General features: G+C 43.8%; 1 protein-coding gene across 1 annotated transcript in view; it reads right to left on the reverse strand.

Moving 5' to 3' along the window:
* Positions 1-19,136, reverse strand: part of Slc22a23 (solute carrier family 22 member 23) — a 161,978-nt gene that overhangs the window by 98,480 nt on the left and 44,362 nt on the right. The window contains exon 3 of the mRNA XM_087896524.1: positions 18,934-19,088. Coding sequence (XP_087752650.1) covers positions 18,934-19,088 — 155 coding nt within the window. The remainder of the gene's footprint in view (positions 1-18,933; positions 19,089-19,136) is intronic.

Genomic DNA, 19,136 nt, shown 5'->3' on the forward strand with positions numbered 1-19,136 from the left:
TCAGATGAGAAGAAACAAGATGGCCCTCCATAAGAACGCAGAGATTGGAGTGCATCCTGTGGTTCCCTTCCCTCTCTCTTCACACTCCAAAGTCTAGCCAAGTCCAAGTACTAACCCAGTGCGTATAAGATCGAGAACGTCCCAGAAGAAGTGTCTGAGGCTGAAGTACACTTAATGGTCTTGGGGGCCCAGAGTTCTTAGGTGTAGTTAAAACACAATTGAGGTTATCATAAACAATAGCCTAATGCACAATGAAGCTCTTTGGTTCCATGTCATATTGCATCTGTGTTATGTCCCCAAAGCTGGGGAACACAGCATTCTTGAATCTAGTATACATAAATAGACCCAGAGTGAGAAAATCAAATGCACAGGATCTTACCTCCACCCCTTCTCTTTTCTAAACATTAGTTTCAGTTTCTGGGACTTAAATAATGTGCAATACACCCACCAAAACAGCATTTATAGAAAGGCTATGGAATCAGCAACTAAAGTTGAAACCCCACCCAAAAGCCCACTTGGCAGTGCCACCAGGATGCTGCCTAGGGATGCTGGCTCTGACATTCGGTGATGCTGATGAACTGCATAGAAGGAATGCAGAGAAATTATATCCTGATTCTGCACACTGACAAAAGGTTCCTCAGTCTTACCCAGACTACCTTGATAAGACTTTCCCCCACTTCTTTTCATGCATTAAAATTCATACATTAAGAATTCTAGGGCTTGAGCACAGCTCAGTGGTAAAGCACTTGATTCACATGAACAAGGCCTGGATTCAAAAAAAAAAAATCCAAGAAGGTAGGGAAAGAAAGAAAAGAAAAGGAAGATTTTTGCACTATGCTATGTGCACAGAAGCCACATTCAACTGTGTCCCTCCTCTCAGGGAGCTGCAATGAATACAGCAGCGGTGACTCATGGGAAATCTACCAAAAGTATTAAGGAAGAGAGGTTATCACCAGTTTTTCTTCTTTCTGTGCTCACTACAGTGTGATTTGCACACGGATGTTCCCACCTACTCACTGAGACTTATCCTGACCACTATCATCAGTCAATAGTTGCAAGAGAGTTGAACAATCAGAATGAAATCTAACCAACTATTTTGCATTTAGTTCAAGTCTCTATCTAGGTCAGGAAGCTTTCATGAGAAATCTCAGCACGTTCCCTCTACTGTTCAAAACCATCCATGTGACAACATCAGTGGTCTTGTTTCTTCAATGCTAATATGATGTTGAAATAGGGCAGGATAATGTGGTGATAAGCTGGAGGTCTGGTCTCTCCCATCTTCAACAATCTGTAACCACACAGGTCCATCTACCCCATAATCCTGTGCACAGATTTTTATCATGTTTCATGAAGTCACTGATTCACCCAATTAGTTTTTCCTCACCCAATCCACACCAGGGATAGATCTAGTCCTAGAGATATGGTAAAGAGAACAGGTAAACTCCCTGCTTTCAGGGTGTCTGCTTTAGGTGGTGGAATGCATGGGGACACTCATATTCAAGAAAACAAAGGCAGGGTGGTTCTAGATACATTAGTTAGAAGATATTGGTTAGACTAGGTAACCTAAGAAAGCTCAGCAGGGGGCATGTGAGCAAAGATCACAGTTACAAGACATGGTCAGGTACAAAGGGATAGTAGGGTAGAACATCCATGCAGAAGGAGAGTGGGTACAACTGACCTTAAGGAATAAGGGCAAGGTGAAAGGCACATTTGACTAGGACATCTTGTGAGCCTGCAGGGCATGGACCCACAGGATCCCACAGTCACAGCAAGGAGCCCAGAATATGCAATAATGCTCACTGAAGGTGAAAGGAGACTTTTAGTCAGCTCCCAGAACCCTTCAACCCTCCTAAAAGCTCATGCCTTCCTCAGGTAAGACTGTGTTCCCCAGCATTCTGCACTATCAGTGTGGATAGGTTACTGAGTTGTGGTCAGTGGATAAAAGAAGCACAGGTAGGACTCCTGAGCAGCTTCAGAAGGAAACTAGCTAACACAGGTCCATAATGGCTAGGTTCACACCACTGAAGGGGCTTGACCCATCCCCCCAAAGGTAGGATAGTGTTTTCTGAGTGGAGAGAGAAGGGTAGAAAGGGTGGAGATGTACCACGGAGCTCGGGTTGAGGTGACTGGTTCTATGAGAGGGCAGAAATGAAGCCATTGTCTCTAATCCTCTCATTCGGTTTTTCTTCTGTCTAGCGTAGGAGACACTAGCTCGTTTTAGCTACTTCAATGAAGATGAACAAAAATAACACACATGGTCCCTTGGCCACGTCTCAAGCAAGTACCACATGCTCCTAGTAGCTATGGAATTGGACAGCACAGAGAGGTACATTCTCCATGGCAGTGAGTTTCTTTGGATGAGTCTGGCCTCAACACTACCCTAGCTTCTGGTTTAGGAATCATGAGTGATGCTTCCTCTACCTTGCACCCTCAAACTCCAAGAGAGAAGAACAGAGCAAACAGATCCATGCTTTCTCAGTTGGGTGATACTATGGTTCGGATACAGTTTGTTCCCATTGAAACTCAAGGTGATTATCTGAGTCCCAACTTGGCTCTATTGGGAGATGAGGCCTCTGGGAAGTGGTAAGGCCAGCGGTACTCCATCTTTATGGAGTCACTGGTGGAGTCTTGAGGGAGTTCTTACTCTCATGACTTGGATCAGAGAGTGCTTGTATTAAAGCAAGCTTGGCACCTCACCACTCTCTGGCTCATGTGTTCCCTCGACACATACCTGCTCTGTAGTCTGCTTCTCTGTCACCACACCACTCTCTGGCTCATGTGTTCCCTTGACACATACCTGCTCTGTAGCCTGCTTTTCTGTCACCACACCACTCTCTGGCTCATGTGTTCCCTTGACACATACCTGCTCTCTAGTCTGCTTTTCTGTCATGAGGTCCTCACCAAAGACCAAGCAGATACCAACTCTGTGCCCTTGAACTTCTAGACCCATGAGTCAAAATGAGCCTTTTCTTTGTAAATACCCAGCTACAGGTATTTTGTGAACCTAGAAGCTGGACTAAGTTGTATTTGCTTTAATCACTCAGACACACGGTAAGCGTTGCTTTTACTCCTCTGCGGTCTTCAGGCTCATATTTACAAACCGTTTTTCCTTTTTAGGAGCTCAAAGGTATGCATGAGTGGTCACAGGGTATTTGTCTACAGACTTGCAACTTTTCTTCATTCAGCGCTTTGGAAGGAGGACTGGGGGCGAGCCTTTGAGTCACTGGGAGACGGCTTGCCTTGCCCTCTGCACTCTCCTCCTCTCCTGGAACTCCGAGCTCCACAGAGATGCAAGAGCAGCAGCAGCAACAGAATTGAAAAGCCAACTGGACAAACATTCACTTCCATAGTCACAAGGTGGATAGGAAAATTGCCAAAGAGGAGATCTTGGAAAAATAGCAGAGAGCAGTCACCCCCTGAGGAGAACATGAAATAACACCCCCACAGTGACCTGACAAAGGAAATGGAAAATAAGAACCAACCATGAATGGGTCAGAGAGCGCCACTGAGTTTGGGGGTAAGAGCTACAAAGGAAAAAAGGAACATCGAATGAATGTTGTGATGTCCCCAGGCTGCAGAGTGGACGTGCTGTGCAGTGCATTCTGTAATTCACTCAGACCTTTTTTCAAGGACAACGTTCATGTATCAGTAAATAAGTTGAAACTCCAAGTTCATATCAAAGTTCTCTCAATAATTTCTATGTGTGGCTGGTGGGTACCATATGCATGAGACTCAAGAAACACAACAGAGACTGGAGAGATGACCCAGTAGTTAAGAGCACTTACTGCTCTTCCAGAAGCCTTAGCTTAGTTCCCTAGCACTCACTATCAGGTAACTCACAATACCTCTGTGGATACCTACACACACACACACACACACACACACACACACACACGCATACACATGCAACTCACCAGATACATGAAAAATCTAAATGGTGGTTCCAAAGAAGACCATCCTGTTGGTGATAAAATTGCCAAGAGGATAATGGCTTTGGTAAGTGTCATTTGTGGGGCATATGGGCTAGGGATATCGCCTGAGGATGAATTATTAGACTGAGCCTGTTAAGATGCACAAACCCCAACTGCTTCACAGCAGCCCAAGGGAGAGAAAGGTTTCTCTCTCTAAACACAGACCAGAGCACAGGACTTTCCTCCTTCAGAAAGCTGAAGCAGCTTTCTACTGCCTGCAGAGCAAAGACCAAATGTCTTGTGCCACCCACATTCCTAGGCCCCACTCCCTGCCACATCTGTATGTAGGTCTATGTCCTTACGGGTAATGAGGCCTGAGAAACAAGGAGTAATTGGAGGATGAAGGAGAGAAGGGAGTGGGTGCCAACCAAGTCATGTGATGATTAATGACATGGTTGAGAGAAGCAGGATCCAGGACAGGGCACAGGTCCCTGAGGTGGGCTGGATACTAGGATACTGGCTCTGGAGAAGGGAGAGAGGACTAGGCCCATCTGTGGGTGATGCTTGTTTGTTTGTTTTGAGATGTGGTCTCACTATGCAACCCAAGATGCCTTGAGCTCACAGCCCTCTTGCCTCAGCCTTCTAAATGCAGAAATTATAGGTGTGTGCCACTGTGGGTGTATGTTCTTGAACAAGAGTTCTTACATTGTACTCTCACGTTAGTGAAAACCTTAGACTAGGTTAGCAAAGGTGTGTGCACGGTTCCCCAGATGAGATGCCTGAAGCTCAATGTGGAACAGCATTTCAGAAACAGCCAGTTTGAGATCATGTCTCAAAAACAAATAAACAAGCAAATAACAACAACACCAAAACAAAAACAAAAGATTAAATGAAAATACTGGGGCCACTCCTATGTGCCATTTGAATCTATCTTCACCAAAAAGCCATATGTCGCCACTGGCTGCAAACTGCAGGTTAAACGGGGTGGATGAAAGTTGCAGGGAAACTGAGGATGTTATAGGCCTGAGGAGCACCCTTGCACCCGGATGTCAGGCCAAGGACTGGGACAAGTACTAGGCCCATCTAGCTCCATTATGGACATCTTTGTTAGTAGGAAGAACAACAGGGAATGGGCAACAATAATGTCCCCAGGTTCGATTACAGCCATACATGACTTAAATGTCTACTTAGTGAATCCTTTAAGTCACAGATCTAACTGCCTTCCGGAGATGGAGACCATCACATGGAGAGACTAAGCTGTACCCAGGAGTAGGGAACCAAGAAGTTGAACAATTCTGTGATGGCAAAAACTTAAGTTTGTTAATACTGTTTTGCATGGCACAGTGATGTGAAGAGGTACCACATGGCCTGCAGGACTCAAGTCCAAGTGACAAAGTCAGTGAAATAAGAAATTGAACCTGATGCTATGGTTCTTGTTTAATCCAGCCAGGGTGAACAAGTGATTCTGTTTAGAGAGGCCAGTGTGCTGCATTTGACGTTGTGTGCTGTCAAAATTCTATTTTTATAGTTATTTATAAGTTGCATGCACTATTGCAAATTCCTAATGTCTGTAGACATTTTCATTTATTTTAGCAACATATTTTAAGCCAAAGAATAGAGCTGATAAGCTCCATACAGCCGTTCCAGACAGATACCTGGAGGCAGGGGTTTGTACTTTGGCTCCTCACTGTATATCACCTTGGGTAAGTTATCTTCTTAAATCTCAGGCAAATTTTCTGAAATGGAGATAAGAGTGCTCACTGGGTGGAAACACGGGCAGCATTCAGAAGTGCCTAAATACAGTGTTCAAGTTCAGTAACATCATTTCCCTGCATTAGAAGCATGTTTACTGGGATCCAAGGGTGGGAGTACTGGTTTCCTTATCTGTAGTAGCTATGTAATTAAGCACAGAACCTGGAAGATGCTCTAAGAGCAGTTTATAGTTACCAAGCCACAGTCCCCAGGCTGACTCCTCATGTCAGGGCTATGCATTCGTCCTTCTAAAAAGATGTGAGTGAGAGTTATAGTCAGACTCCAGACAAAATGATGCCTTTGGTGATGATCAGGGAGTCCAGCTAACAGTGCACAAATGGCCAAGGACAGGGGGCTATGGACTTCCAGCAAGCACGTTCTGGGCAGGAGATTTCTCACTCTAACACAGAGGTGCCAACTTTATTTACCAAAGAGCCAACTCTCGCCTTCCCTGGATTCCTTCCATCTCAAGAGCCCATGCAGCTTAAAGCCACAGCTTCTTTACATAAACAGGAACACCAGCTGGACAAAATGGTGTCAGGGAAAACAGAATCAGAAACTCCAAATCACAGTAGGGGCTTCGGCACAATTACCCTCTACTATGTAAAACTGATGAATGTGAAGCTGGGCTGGAGTTAAAGGGTTCTTAGTTCACCCATGCCCCACCCCAACAACCTGCCTTCTATATGGAGGGAGTTCTGAGACTTTCCCAGAACCAACACAAAGCAAATACCAAGAATGACAGGATTTCAAAAGGTCCAGGTTAGAGAAACCTGGCGCTGTTGGTCTCTTAAACAACACCAGAGTAAGCTTCCCTCGGTCACAAAAGCACCCTTTGCTTTAGGGATCATCAAAGGCTCCGCAGAGGGGAAAGGAAAACACAGCTCCAAGCACAGAGTCCCCATTTCCCTGTCCTGTGTTCCATGAAGGCAGTTCAAAGGGCCGGCCTGCCTGGGCCTCTGAGCTGTTCACTCCCTCCATCACACTGAGGCAGGATAGAGAAGGAATTTACGGGGACACACATGGGAAGGGAAAGGAACTCCTCTTCTCAAAATCTGATTAACCTTTCCTTCCAGTTGAGAAGTCCAGCAAAATTAACAACTGTACTGCAAAGGCTGCTGACATAGTTAATATGACTTTCACGCATAGATGATAAAGTTAAGGAAATGGCGAACAAAGTTTAAGGCCTGAATGTACATGGTCTTGGGCAGAGCCCCATTCCCTCTCCCAGAAGTGGTCTAAGAACCTCAAACAAAGCTGTTTACAAGAAACAGTACTACCTTCCTGCATCCCAGTGAGCTAGACTTTTGCTTACCCTAATCCGGGACCCACAGATAAGATAGGAACTTCAGACCTAACCAAGATTTTAAACGACTATTATTTTTAAATAAAAAAATTCTATGAAAGACTTCAGGATTAACAGATTACCTGGAATATTATACAGAGGAAAAGACACAAAAGAATAGTGGGGCTTAAACTCTTTCTTTAGTTCTGTGCTGTCGGCGCAGCCTACCCCCAAATTCTTGGATATGCCTTTCTTCTGAGTGCTTCTCCTTCTCGTACGATAGGGCTTAAGTCAATATGAAGATATCTTTAATAAAATCTCCAACTCCGTTTTGTAAACTGGCTAGTTCCGAAATTATTTTTGGCATCAAAGTTAGCAATCCTGATTCTGTCTGAATCAACTGTCCTAAAACTTCAAGCTGCTGACAGTGGCAGTGTGGAGTTGTCTGTGTTCCCTGCACTATCGACAACGCGGAGCATCAAGAGCCAGGGGCATCCCTGCCCTTCCGGTCAGACTCCTTGATGCTGGTGCAATAGAGATTGGCTGGTGTAACTTCAAAACTGACCATAGCCCAAGTCTGATTCTCCAGTTAGGAGACTCACTAGAAAGGAGCAGGTGCCTGAGCCTGAGGCCAGCAGGAGGTGCAAGCTAGACAAGGAAGACCAGCCTGCCCACTAGAGAGCCGGAGGAAGGGCCGACCCTGTTCTCAAAACTCAGGCAAGAAGCAGAAAGCTTCCCGCTCAGCCTTGGCACATGGGGTCCTTCCAGGCTGGGATGTTGGGCTGGTACTTGCTCATGCAGAGGGGACAGTAAACATTTCATGTCATTTCATTCCAGATGTTTGCTGGATTTGGCAGACTCTTAGGCTAGGGATTGAAGGGTGGCTTCTGAACAGCCTTTTCCTAAAGTAGTGCCTTGAAAATACAAACAGAGCAAGCCAGGTGCTGCTTAAAGGAAGACTCCCTTCAGCAGCCTCCCTGATCTGGGGGCGACACTCACACTGGCCACTTTACAGGCAGTAGCCACTACCACCCCTGCAGCAAGCCAAAGAACACTTTAGATCAAAGCATAGCCAACAGTCGTCTTAAAAATAGGCACATTTTTTTTGTGAGTTAATATTTTTAAATACATAGGAAGGGAAGTGGAGCATGGTGGTGCATACCTGTCATCCCAGTTCTGCAGAGGTGGAGGCTGGAGGAGTACTGTAAGAGTCCATCCTGGGCTACCGAGTAAGACCCTGCCGCTAAAATTGTACACACACACACACACACACACACACACACACACACACACACACACCACACACACACACACACACACACTGGTGGGAGGTGGAGGGAGTTAGAAATGTAGCTCACTGGTAGAGCACTGCTCTGCTGTGCCTAAAGTCCTGGGGTCCATCCCTAGTATCACAAAATATAAAATAAAAATATGGAGAAAATGGCTGGCTGGCATATTGACACCATTAAGTATTTAGGGAGGGGATGGAGGTGGGCTGCTCTGAGTACATGCAAACTTAAAAGGGGCTACTTCTACTCTTTCCTTAGTACTTTTCATGGGTGGCTCTGTGAGTGGTGGTCTGAGAGAATTGTCCAGGTCTTCCAAGACGACTGGTCCAGGAACTTCTAAATGGTTAGTACTTACATAAAGACAGACAAACAAGCCCAAGACACAGACCCCTGCCTGAGGCCTAGGAGAATAGGAGATTACAAGTCAGATTCTTGGCTCCCTCTCTCTGCACACCTCAGTCAGCCTGCTTTACATTGCTAAACTGGGAACCACCCTTAGATCAATCTCATTCCTCACTGAGAGTCCCAAGCCTGCTGTGAGCCAAAGAAACCCCCATCCAGAGGTCCAGGCAGGAGAGGAGGGACTGCTTTTCTTCACTGAGGAATCCTGCCTTCAGCAGGATGGTGACTGTCACATTCCATCTCGTCAAATCCAAGTCAAGGCCCACAAACTTCTCTCTGGAACTTTGTGACTTGAAGACGAAGACTGTATTGATCCTCCCTGTCACCTGCATGATCTCTTGGAGGTGAGAAAACTGATTCCAAGTAGTACAAGAGAAACTCATTCAAGACAACTAGGGAGTAGCGGGCTCAGCTTCCCGTCAATGCTGGCTGGATCCAGCTCTTTATGTGTTGCTTTACATGTAGTCATACACTTGTGTGCACACTTCCATGCGTGTTGGACGGAAGCAGGTGGTGAGTATGGCTATTTGTCATCTATTGCCTTTCAGTCTGGACAACACAACAACAAATCAGAATGCACCTCAATTACGTGTCTGAAGTCTCTGCATTAAAACCTGGGAATGTGCTTCGGAGACGTGAAGGAAAAAAAATCATTATTGCTGTGCCTTATAATCTAGTTTTTCTACCTAACAGTAACAAACAACTGCTAATATCAAAAATTATTCTTCTGTAGAAGAAAACAGATGAGCTTCATTAAGTTTTAATTACGATACTTAAGAATGGTTGAAATGGTAAGATTTATGTATGTTTTACAACAGTTGTAAATAATTGTAAGCTATTTAGAAAGATACATGATATAAGAACAAGATCGTATTCTGAGACTAACATAAATTAAAAACCTATGTTAGTGGTATTTCATATTAATCAGGACATTGAATTAAGCCTGCCTTTGCCACAATTACCTCCGACCTACTAGGCAGTTATTGCTTCATCCAAAGGACACTGTTCCATGTCTTGCATCATTTGACAACATAGCCCCCTCCATGGCTCCCTGTTTACCAGCTTATCTAAGCCACCAATGACCATTTAGGCCATTCCTTCCTGTCTTGCTCAACTGGTTCTTCTACCTGCACCCATTCCTCTTCCACACTCTGGTCCTTCAAGGATCTCAGCTATCTCAGCAGCTGCCTTCCCTTCCACTGCCACTTTATGCTAAGGACCCACAGACCTGGTTCTACGAGATTCTGAACTGTGAATCACTAAAGCAAAGCTGGAAGAGGCCCTTAAGGGACCACTGACCCAGCTTCCTAAAACAGAGGTCACCATCTTCCCTTCCCACACCCCACAGAGGAAGGGAGTGGTGCGCAGCCTCAAATCTGGAGGACTTGGAATCAAAAGCACGGACTGGATGCCTCGCTTACATTTGGAGGGGGAAAATGGCATCTATTTAGGTGCAGACAGCTGCCTGGCCACCTTTTTGTGTTCTCCTCACCCTCAATTATTTGGCTGTGGATCCTTCCTTGCCCACAGCCCTGGCCTTTAATCGGGCTCTTCTTCCTTCCATAGATGCCACAGCAGCCTCCTAGCTCCCAGCGTGGCCTGCCAGGTTGGCCTGTTTACAACTGCAGCCCAAGTGATTCCCTCCAAAATAAACATCTAAAAGCTCCCCTCTCTTGCTTGGGCTCCTTCATTGGTTAGCTACTATCCTAAGGTCATGGAGGACAGAATTTTCGCATGCTGGCCCAGCCTCCTTCTCAGGTTCTACTAGTCACACCATCCAGATTCCAGGCAGGTCCTAAGGACCTACCATATCCAAAATGCAGTAGGTTCAGCTAAATTCCAGCAATCCACAGTACCCAGAAGACACTAGGCTCAAACAAAATCTAATGATCCATAGTACTCAGAATGCACTAGACTCCTCTGGTCTTTGAGAACCCTTATCAGATAATAAACACAAAAGTCAAAGCTCAGGAGCTCCTTCCCTATGCTAATACCATCAGTCCAATCCAAGTCCACCGGATTCTCTCAGAGTCCTGGGAGGCAGGAAGATGTGTGCCTCTGCAACTCTGGAGCCTGGCGGTGCCCAGGGTTTAATATATACCCAAACTGACAAATTACTATTTTCCTGGCCCTCAAATAAAGGAAGCTGTAGTTTGTATGTGAGCCCCCATCCCACAAAAAAAGTGTTGTTTGAAACGGAACAAATCTGGCAAGGCACAGTGATTTGGACAAGAGTCACTGATGGCACAGTTCTATGGCTCTATATATATACTTCAAGGTAAATTTCTCTCTATTTTCTGGCAAGACTATGGCTTTCTTTTTATTAGCAGTGGACCTTGGCAAAGCAGATATGGTCTCACTTTCCCCCTATATGTTTGAAGGTTTTTCAAGGATCCAGGAACTCTATTTGCTTTCAAAGTGATTGATTGATTTCATTATTTTATATGCATTCAAGAGTGGAGGAAAAGGGAGGGGGTGGGAAGCAGGGGGGTGGGAAGGGAGTCCATTGCTCACTACTCTCTTAGAATCCTGAACTCCTACTAGGAACTCCAGCTTTCAGCTCTGCGGCCCATCCTGTCTTTCCAGGCGGAAACAGGGAATCCTGGAGGGTATATCAGGAGTCCCAGGATTTCTGTCAAGCTGAGTCAGTAAATGCAGAGTGAGAAAGGATAATGCAGGCAGGGCAACTGAGGCCAAGCTGTTGACAGGAAAACAAGGGACCATAGGAAAGACAAACGGTTAACCATTAATCCTACCCCATCACTTCGCCTCTTCCCAGCTGGCCTTCATTGCCATCCCATGTGACATCCACCAGAGCAGGATGAAATTCCACCAGTGTTAATGATTGAGTTTAGGACTCTAAGATTGTAAAATTCTAAAACTGGAAGGATTTTTCTGTGTTCTTATTTTTCTTCATTTCCCTCCCACCATTCATTCCAGGAATGGACCCATGTTTTAGATACCTTTGAAAACGCATTCCCTACCTCCAGAGAAAGGGACTGGTAGCTGTCAGGATTGAAGCTATGTGTTGTGGTCACAGCTGTCTGAGAGATTCAAGCCACAACTCAGACCTCTTGATTTCCAGATCATTCTATGGATTCTTTTGCTGTATAGACAGTTTTGTTTCAAAGTACACAGGCAGAACTAGATTCCAGCATGACAGAACTTAACACCTAAGGAAGTACACAATCTAATACCGCTTTTTACTCTGTGGAGAACACAGTTAAGCTCTGTAATTCCAAAGCTCAAAATAGTTGCTGCTTTTTTTCCTCTCTGATTTTTGAGATATGTCTATCGTTACCAAATCCAAAAGCCTCGAATAAACTCTAAGACACTTTAAGACTTATCTGCACAGTTAGGCAACTGGCGTGTGTTTTTGTCTACTAAGCTCCTGCAAAGGTGAGGCGTTTGGTTCTTAGGGAGGTCTTGTGTTTCCATCTTAGCATGCAGAAGACATGTCTCATCTGTACGTGCTCTACAGGCATTCACAAATAATTTTTGTTTGAAGGGCTGATATACTTTAAGAAAAAGTAGTCCTGGGTGACAAAGTATGGCTCCTGGCTACACAGCTCATCCCCACTCCCCTCTGCCTGTCACCAAGCATCCTGTCCACAAAGGGACTTCGTCATCAGCCGTTTCTGTTCCCACTTGACATAAGGAGTTCTGATACTCAGAGACAAGTCAGGGGGAAGATTTAAAAACAAGTGCTCCAGTTTAATTTGTTCTTTTTTTTTTTTAAGTTTTTGAATCATTTTGAATTCATGGCCATGAATTCACTTTGCAGTTCAGGTTATCCTTGAACTCTTGCCAATCCTCCTATCTCAACCTGCCAAGGTTTGGGATTACAGATAGGACCCACCATACCCATCTCCATTCTTTTCTGCTTACAAATTTATTGTTTTGTTTTTCACAATTAATCTGCCGGGTTGGGAAATGACTTAGAGAGCTCCACATTTAACTCCACCTTTAACCTGTGGAGTGTCTCTGACCATGCCAAGTTGAACTAGAGAAAAAAAATAGAAATTTGTATGAGTGTTTGTGTGTGGTATGTGTTGAGGTGCATATGCCGATGCACATGTGGACAGCTGTCACTCATTATCTCTTAAGATGTGGTCTCTCAAGGAACCTGTCCTAGGCAGCAGGCCAGCAAGTCTTAAGAGATCCTCCAGTAAACCTCTCTATGGCTCTGAGGTTACAGGCACATGAAGTCATGCCTAACTTTTAAAAGATTATTTATTTTTTATTTTATATATATGAATATTTGACTATGTATGTGTGTATACCACATGTATGCCTAGTACCTGCAGAAACCAGAGGCTTTGTGTCTGCTGACAGTGAATCTACAGACAGTTGTGAGCTGCCATGTGGGTGCTGGAAACCAAATTCAGGTCCTTGGCAAGAGGAATCCTTGAGCCAATAATAACCTCAATAACCTCTGAGCCATCACTCCAGCACCCTCTCCAACTTTTTCTATCGGTGTTGGGGATGTGAAGGTGGGTCCTCATGCTTGTACAGGCTTTCTTACCCAAGGGGAAAACGTCCAGCTAAAGCAAAATGGTTTATAAAAGGCCTATGGTAAACTCTGATTCAAACCGTTGGTGGAAAAGGCCCTGTCAGCAGAATTGGCCCACAGGGGACCAGGATTAAAATTACAGCCCGGAAGGATGTAATACAGGAAGACTCAGGTATCAGAGGAGGAGGATTGGGCAAAAAAGAGACCCACGAAGCACATATTCCCATGGAACGTGCCTCCCCCCAAATGCAAGGCAAATGTTTGCTCTCCACTGCAGTCAACTACTTTCTCAACAGGCGATCTCCATTCTCCTCATTCCAGAGCTCAACAATCTCCATTCCCTTCATTCCACACGTCTGCCGCTCACTACACTCACTACATGGAGCCATTTGGTGCAGTCATTCAAGTAAAAAGTTTAAAAAAAAGTATAGCAGCTCTGTTGACTGAGAGAAGTCCCTAAATTTTCAGCAACACAGACAAATGCAGAAAATAATACAAATTAGAGGACTACAGAAGGCTATGTAAGCATAAAAACACACAGTACAAGAATACAAGTATCGTCCTGCCCCACAGATTAGAAGTTATTCAACTTTCCCTTGAGAGTTTAAACTCATCAGTGTCATGTCAGGGGAAAAAACCAACACCCCACCTAGTGCAAAGTCCAGATTCTTTTCTAGTCTATTTAGCAATTAAATCAAGACTTGGACTCTAATTTTGCAATGTCATCAGTAACTCAGAAACCTTACAATTTCTGATCACTCTTTGATGATATATAAAATTTACTTAATTGTTTAGGCTGCCTACCTAGGCTTAAGGAGAATTATTATAATGAGAATCACCGAGAAGGTTCTCAAGAAAATGATCATAATTAGTTTTAAAAAAAAGTTATATAGCTACATTCACTGGTCATCTCCACGCGAGGTCTCTGCTAGCAAAAGGTAACATCCACTGCTTCAAACTAAAAAGAGCAGAATTATGGGGTGTAGAATTAGCGAGTGTAGGGAGTCTTTATCTGTCTTGCTGTCCAGCTTCCAAATCATGACATGCAGACTAAGTAAAGCATGGCCCATGGCGTAGGCTTGTTTCTAACAAGCTCTTATAACTTAGATTCACCCACTTCTATTAATTTATGTGCTGCCACATGGCTCATGGCTTGTCACCTCATCTCCCACATGTCATACTTCCTCTGTGTCTCCTCACGACTCTGCCTTCTTCTTCCTCCCAGCATCCTCTATGCCCTGAAAATCCTGCCTAGCCATTGGCTGTTGAGTTCTTTTTTTTTTCCTAATTAAACCAATCCGAGTGACACATCTTCACAATGTACAAAAAGATTATTCCACAGCAAAGGGGAGTTTTAATGACCAGAGAAACTTAAAAAAAGGTACTTATGATAATACGATCAAATGGTCAGTCCTGAAAAATTACATAAATTAACTTTATACAGACTGGGCAAGTTATATCAGGGAATATATATGTAAATATATATATATATATTTATATACACACACATATATGCATGTAACCACAATTCATAAAAACAGAGACCAAGAATTTGAAAGCATTTGAATTCCTTAGCATGGAATGAGGGTCTAGAAGAAGGAAGGAGAAAGGGGGCGAGAAGAAGGGAAATGGGAAGAAAGGGAAGGGGGAAATAAAAAACACAATCAAAAAATTAAAACAGAAATAAATAAATTGGGGAAAGTGTTTTTAAAAATGGGCAAGGGGTGTGACTCAGCTGTAGCACTTTTTGCTAAAAGGTTCAGGGCTCTGGATCCCATCGTACTGTGGAAACAAACAAATCAACAAATAAATAAAACAAAAAAAATCCACTACATCCAGGATCAAATTAACTTAAAAAATAAAATAAAGCAATAATCTTGGCTATTATTATTATTTCATTTAAAAGGGATGTGTCCCATTATGCAGGCCTAGGCCAGCCCCAAACCCCTAGTCTCAAGCCATCCTCCTGACAGCCTCCTGAGTGCCACAGTAAAGAGGCTTGCCTTGTGCCGGACCACCTAGCCTGTGACATTATGGTCTTAGTTGGGAATGAGAGTCAGACCACAGTCAGTCACAGCTGGTTATTAGCTATCTCCTTAGGCTTTGATAAGACAGCGTTCATACAGAGATGGGGAGATGTGATTTATAGCTCGTCTGTGTCTCTTACAACTAAATCTCGTGTTCCACCATGTGTGAGTGGGTATGTGGGACTGCAAATACTCTTATGTTTATAGGTTTTAAAAAAAGAGAGAGAGAAAAGAAAACCAACCCTCCGATGTAGCCCAAGTGTGTTTAAGGGCCTGGGTGCCTCACAATGGTTTTAGCAGCAGGGAGGCACCCCTGCTGAGGTCCTGCACAGGCCTGGCCTGTTCTCTGTTGCTCTTCAAATCCTTGGGAAGACGCCAATAATCTCTATTTTATGTCCTAATTACACAACCACTTATCCACTTGGCAACTTGAAGAAAACAAAAGTTTAAAAGGTAGAATATTTAACCACAGTGTACTTTAGAACAAAATCCAAAGCAGGAAAAAAAAAACCTAAAAATTAAAAGCTTAGGCAGTCTTGTAAATAAAGCAGAAAAACATCCATAAGTCAGCATCATTTTTTTCTCCTTTCCCTTTCTTTTTCTTTTTTTCTTTTTTTGGTTTTTCCAGACAGGGTTTCTCTGTGTAGCCCAGGTTGTCCTAGAACTCACTCTATAGACCAGGCTGACCTCTAACTCAGAGATTCACCTGCCTCTGCCTGGGATTAAAGGCATGTGCCACCACTATTCAGTGACAGCATTCCCTGAAATGAAATAGCCTACCCTCATGGTAAACTACATAAATCAAAATGGCAAAAATCATTGCTTTGTTAGTTCCACAGCCAAGCACGTGCAACATTAAAACAGAATAAAGCTAAGATCTGTTTTGACAAAGGCCAGACCTTCCCAACAGAGGCCAGAAGGGATATAGAAAGCTTCTAGACAAAGGAAGAGAAAATTTGGGGACCATTAAAATTGTTACTTGCAAATAAGTAATGTCTAGAAGTTTTACATCCGTCTTTGGAGCTAAGAACTACTTACCCCATGGCCCAACTTATCAGTAAGTCCTCTAAGCAAAATCACAAGTTTTACCTATGGACATACGCTTCGTGTGTAGAAAAGCTAGCAAGTTCGCTAACTGAAAATTCATAGCTCCCTGCCCTGTTGACTGACAGCACCTCTTTATGACTTGTCACCAGCTCATGTATTTCTTCAAGATGATCCAGACAAAGATTTGGAGAGCTGGGTCACCCGAGCCCAATTACCCACGTCTACCCCAACCTCATCTGCCAATTATGTCTTTGGTTCCTTTTTGTTCAATTCTCCATTGTCAGAGAATTGACTCTCCAATGACTTGTCTGTCATTTCTTAACAAAATTCTCCGCATTTTCATCATTTAAATGGGTTCTCAAGCCACTGTTGACATTCTTTTGTTACATTTAAGTTGTTGTACTATCTGAAATAATCTATTAGCTCACACAGGAGGTCACTGTGTAATACTTGGACGTTTTCATTGCAATGGTATGTGTCATGATGACATTATTGGGCATTATTCTCAACTTTAAAAATTGATTTAATTATTTATTTGTGTGTGGCGTGTGTGTGCAGGTAACTGTGATGAAAGAAAGATACTGGATTCCCTAGAGTTAGAGTTGCAGGTGGATCTAGGCTGCCAAGTATGAGTACTGGAAACTAAACTTCGGTCTTCTGACGAGCAGTAAGCACTACTGACTGACCACCAAGCCACCTCTCCAGCCCCATTTCATAATCACTTTTAATAATAGCTTACTCTACTTCAGAAAAGCCTGGCAGGTTGCTTATACAAATATATACAAAATTATTGAAGAAAGAAAATATTGCACAAAGGAGAAACTAAACTAGGGACATTAAGATGAAACTAAGAGAGGACGGGACTTAAAGCCTGTGCTGTCAGTCCAACACAGGAATTACTTCTACCATTGCTTGGAAGGTTCTGAACTACTGGCCCAATATGGTTCACAGTCTGCTTCGGTGGATAAAGTTGTATGGTAACACAACTACAGCTTTTCATTTACATATTATGCATATGCATGACCATGTTCACATTACAGTGACAGAGCTAAGTAGCTGTAGCAGAGACCATATGGCCCACAATGCCTAAAACTTTTACTATGTGACTCTTTTCAGAACAAGGTGCAGATAACCAGGATATATAATTCTCTACCTTGGAGACAGACGCAAACCCATTTCCTAGACTAAGTATGGTCTTTGTAGAACAAGAGCCATCTCCCCAGCTTTCAAAATTCTTTTCAAGCTTAATAACCAAACAAACAAAAATGAATTGGTTTATCAGAAGCCTGTGGTAATCTCTGACTCATATACTTAGTGGGAAAGGCCCTACTAGAAGAGATGGTCCACGGGGAACTAGAATTACAGCCCAAAGGGCTTGTGCTACAGGAAGGTCCAAGTATCAGAGATGGAGGAGGGCAGGGCAAGAAAGAGGTCCACCAAGCACATATTCCCATGAAAGCTGCCTCTCTCTCTCAGATTCAATATAAATATAACAGTGACTTTCACAGGGCCAGCAACACAATGATGTTTGTCAGTACAAGTCAGTAAGTCTAAAACCAACAACACAGTTCAGGTTATAGAAAATGAAGACAAACACTGTAACAAGTGACCCATAAGAAACTACAATTCAGCTCACTCTTAGAAAGGGATGGAAGAAGATACTCTGGTCTTCCCCATAACCACTTTCTCATGGTTAAAATGCTACACCATGAACTGATTTGTGTGTCTAGAGGGACAGAAATTTAGATTACCTAAAGAAGTCTTTAATATGAAAATTGAGCCGGGGGATGGTGGTGGTGGCAGCACATGCCTTTAATTCCAGCACTCCAGAGGCAGAGGCCAATCTGATCTACAGTTAGTTCTAGAACAGCCAAGGCTACACAAAGAAACCATATCTCAAAAAAATGCAAATTGAAAAGAATTACATCTATTAGCATTTATTACTCTAGAAATTGCTACCTAATCAAGACCTGACTCCTCCCTGTTATCAACAATCAGGAAAGTCAGAACCTTATCTGCCCAATGATCCGACAGGTCTTTCCAGAAGCACAAAACCAACCAGTACAATGTCTGCAGAGTCTCCTTCTCTTGTGGGCGTGTGGCTGTCTTCCAGAGAATCGAATACAGGTAAGCAAAACCTACCCATACGTGACCGAGGAGATCATGTGGGAAACAAACATGTCAGAGCCCCTGACTGCTTTCTTCATCCTATTTCAAAAGAGCAAACTACCAAGTCTTGCCACCTAATATGCCAGTACTAAAGCTGACAATTCAAATCCAGGCCACTCACAGTCACATCCAAAAGAATGTTAAAAATGCGGATTTTGTATGGCCTCAAAGTAGAAGAAACAATCTCAAGAAGTCCAGGATAGTCAAGAGCAGTCTACACGGACTAGCTCTCTGGGATGCTCTGCTAGATCCAGGACTAGGGTACCCAACGGTGCATTCTGGAGTGCACAGAAACTTCCAGAGAAATCAGCAGCCCCCAGGTCTGCTTGAGTTGATCCCCACATCTCCAAACCATTACACAAACTTCCATTCTCCTCGACGCAGGCACTGAACCCCAGTTGGAAGCTTTTTTGTAACCACACAGACTTCAGAGTGTGTGTTTCCCAAGTGCCACCACCCCACAACTAGCCCAGAACCTCTCAGGCAGCAACACTTGGGCTGGTTTTTGTAGGGACTAGTCGTGATGGTTCCTACTTACGTAACGCAAACAGGGTGAGGATGATTCCAGCCAGGCAGAATCCTTCAAAGAACCTGAGTGTGCTGAACATTGTCACATTCACCGACAGTGCCACAGTCAGTCCAAAGATCAGAATGAAAATGATGGAAAACAGCAGCACGGGCCGCCGACCAACCCTGCATGCGAAGAGGGGAAAAGTCAGGCATCCGTGTTAAACAAGACGG

The sequence above is a fragment of the Myodes glareolus genome, chromosome 14 (genome assembly GCF_982192425.1).
Source record: "Myodes glareolus chromosome 14, mMyoGla1.1, whole genome shotgun sequence".
NCBI classification, from domain to species: Eukaryota; Metazoa; Chordata; class Mammalia; order Rodentia; family Cricetidae; genus Myodes; species Myodes glareolus.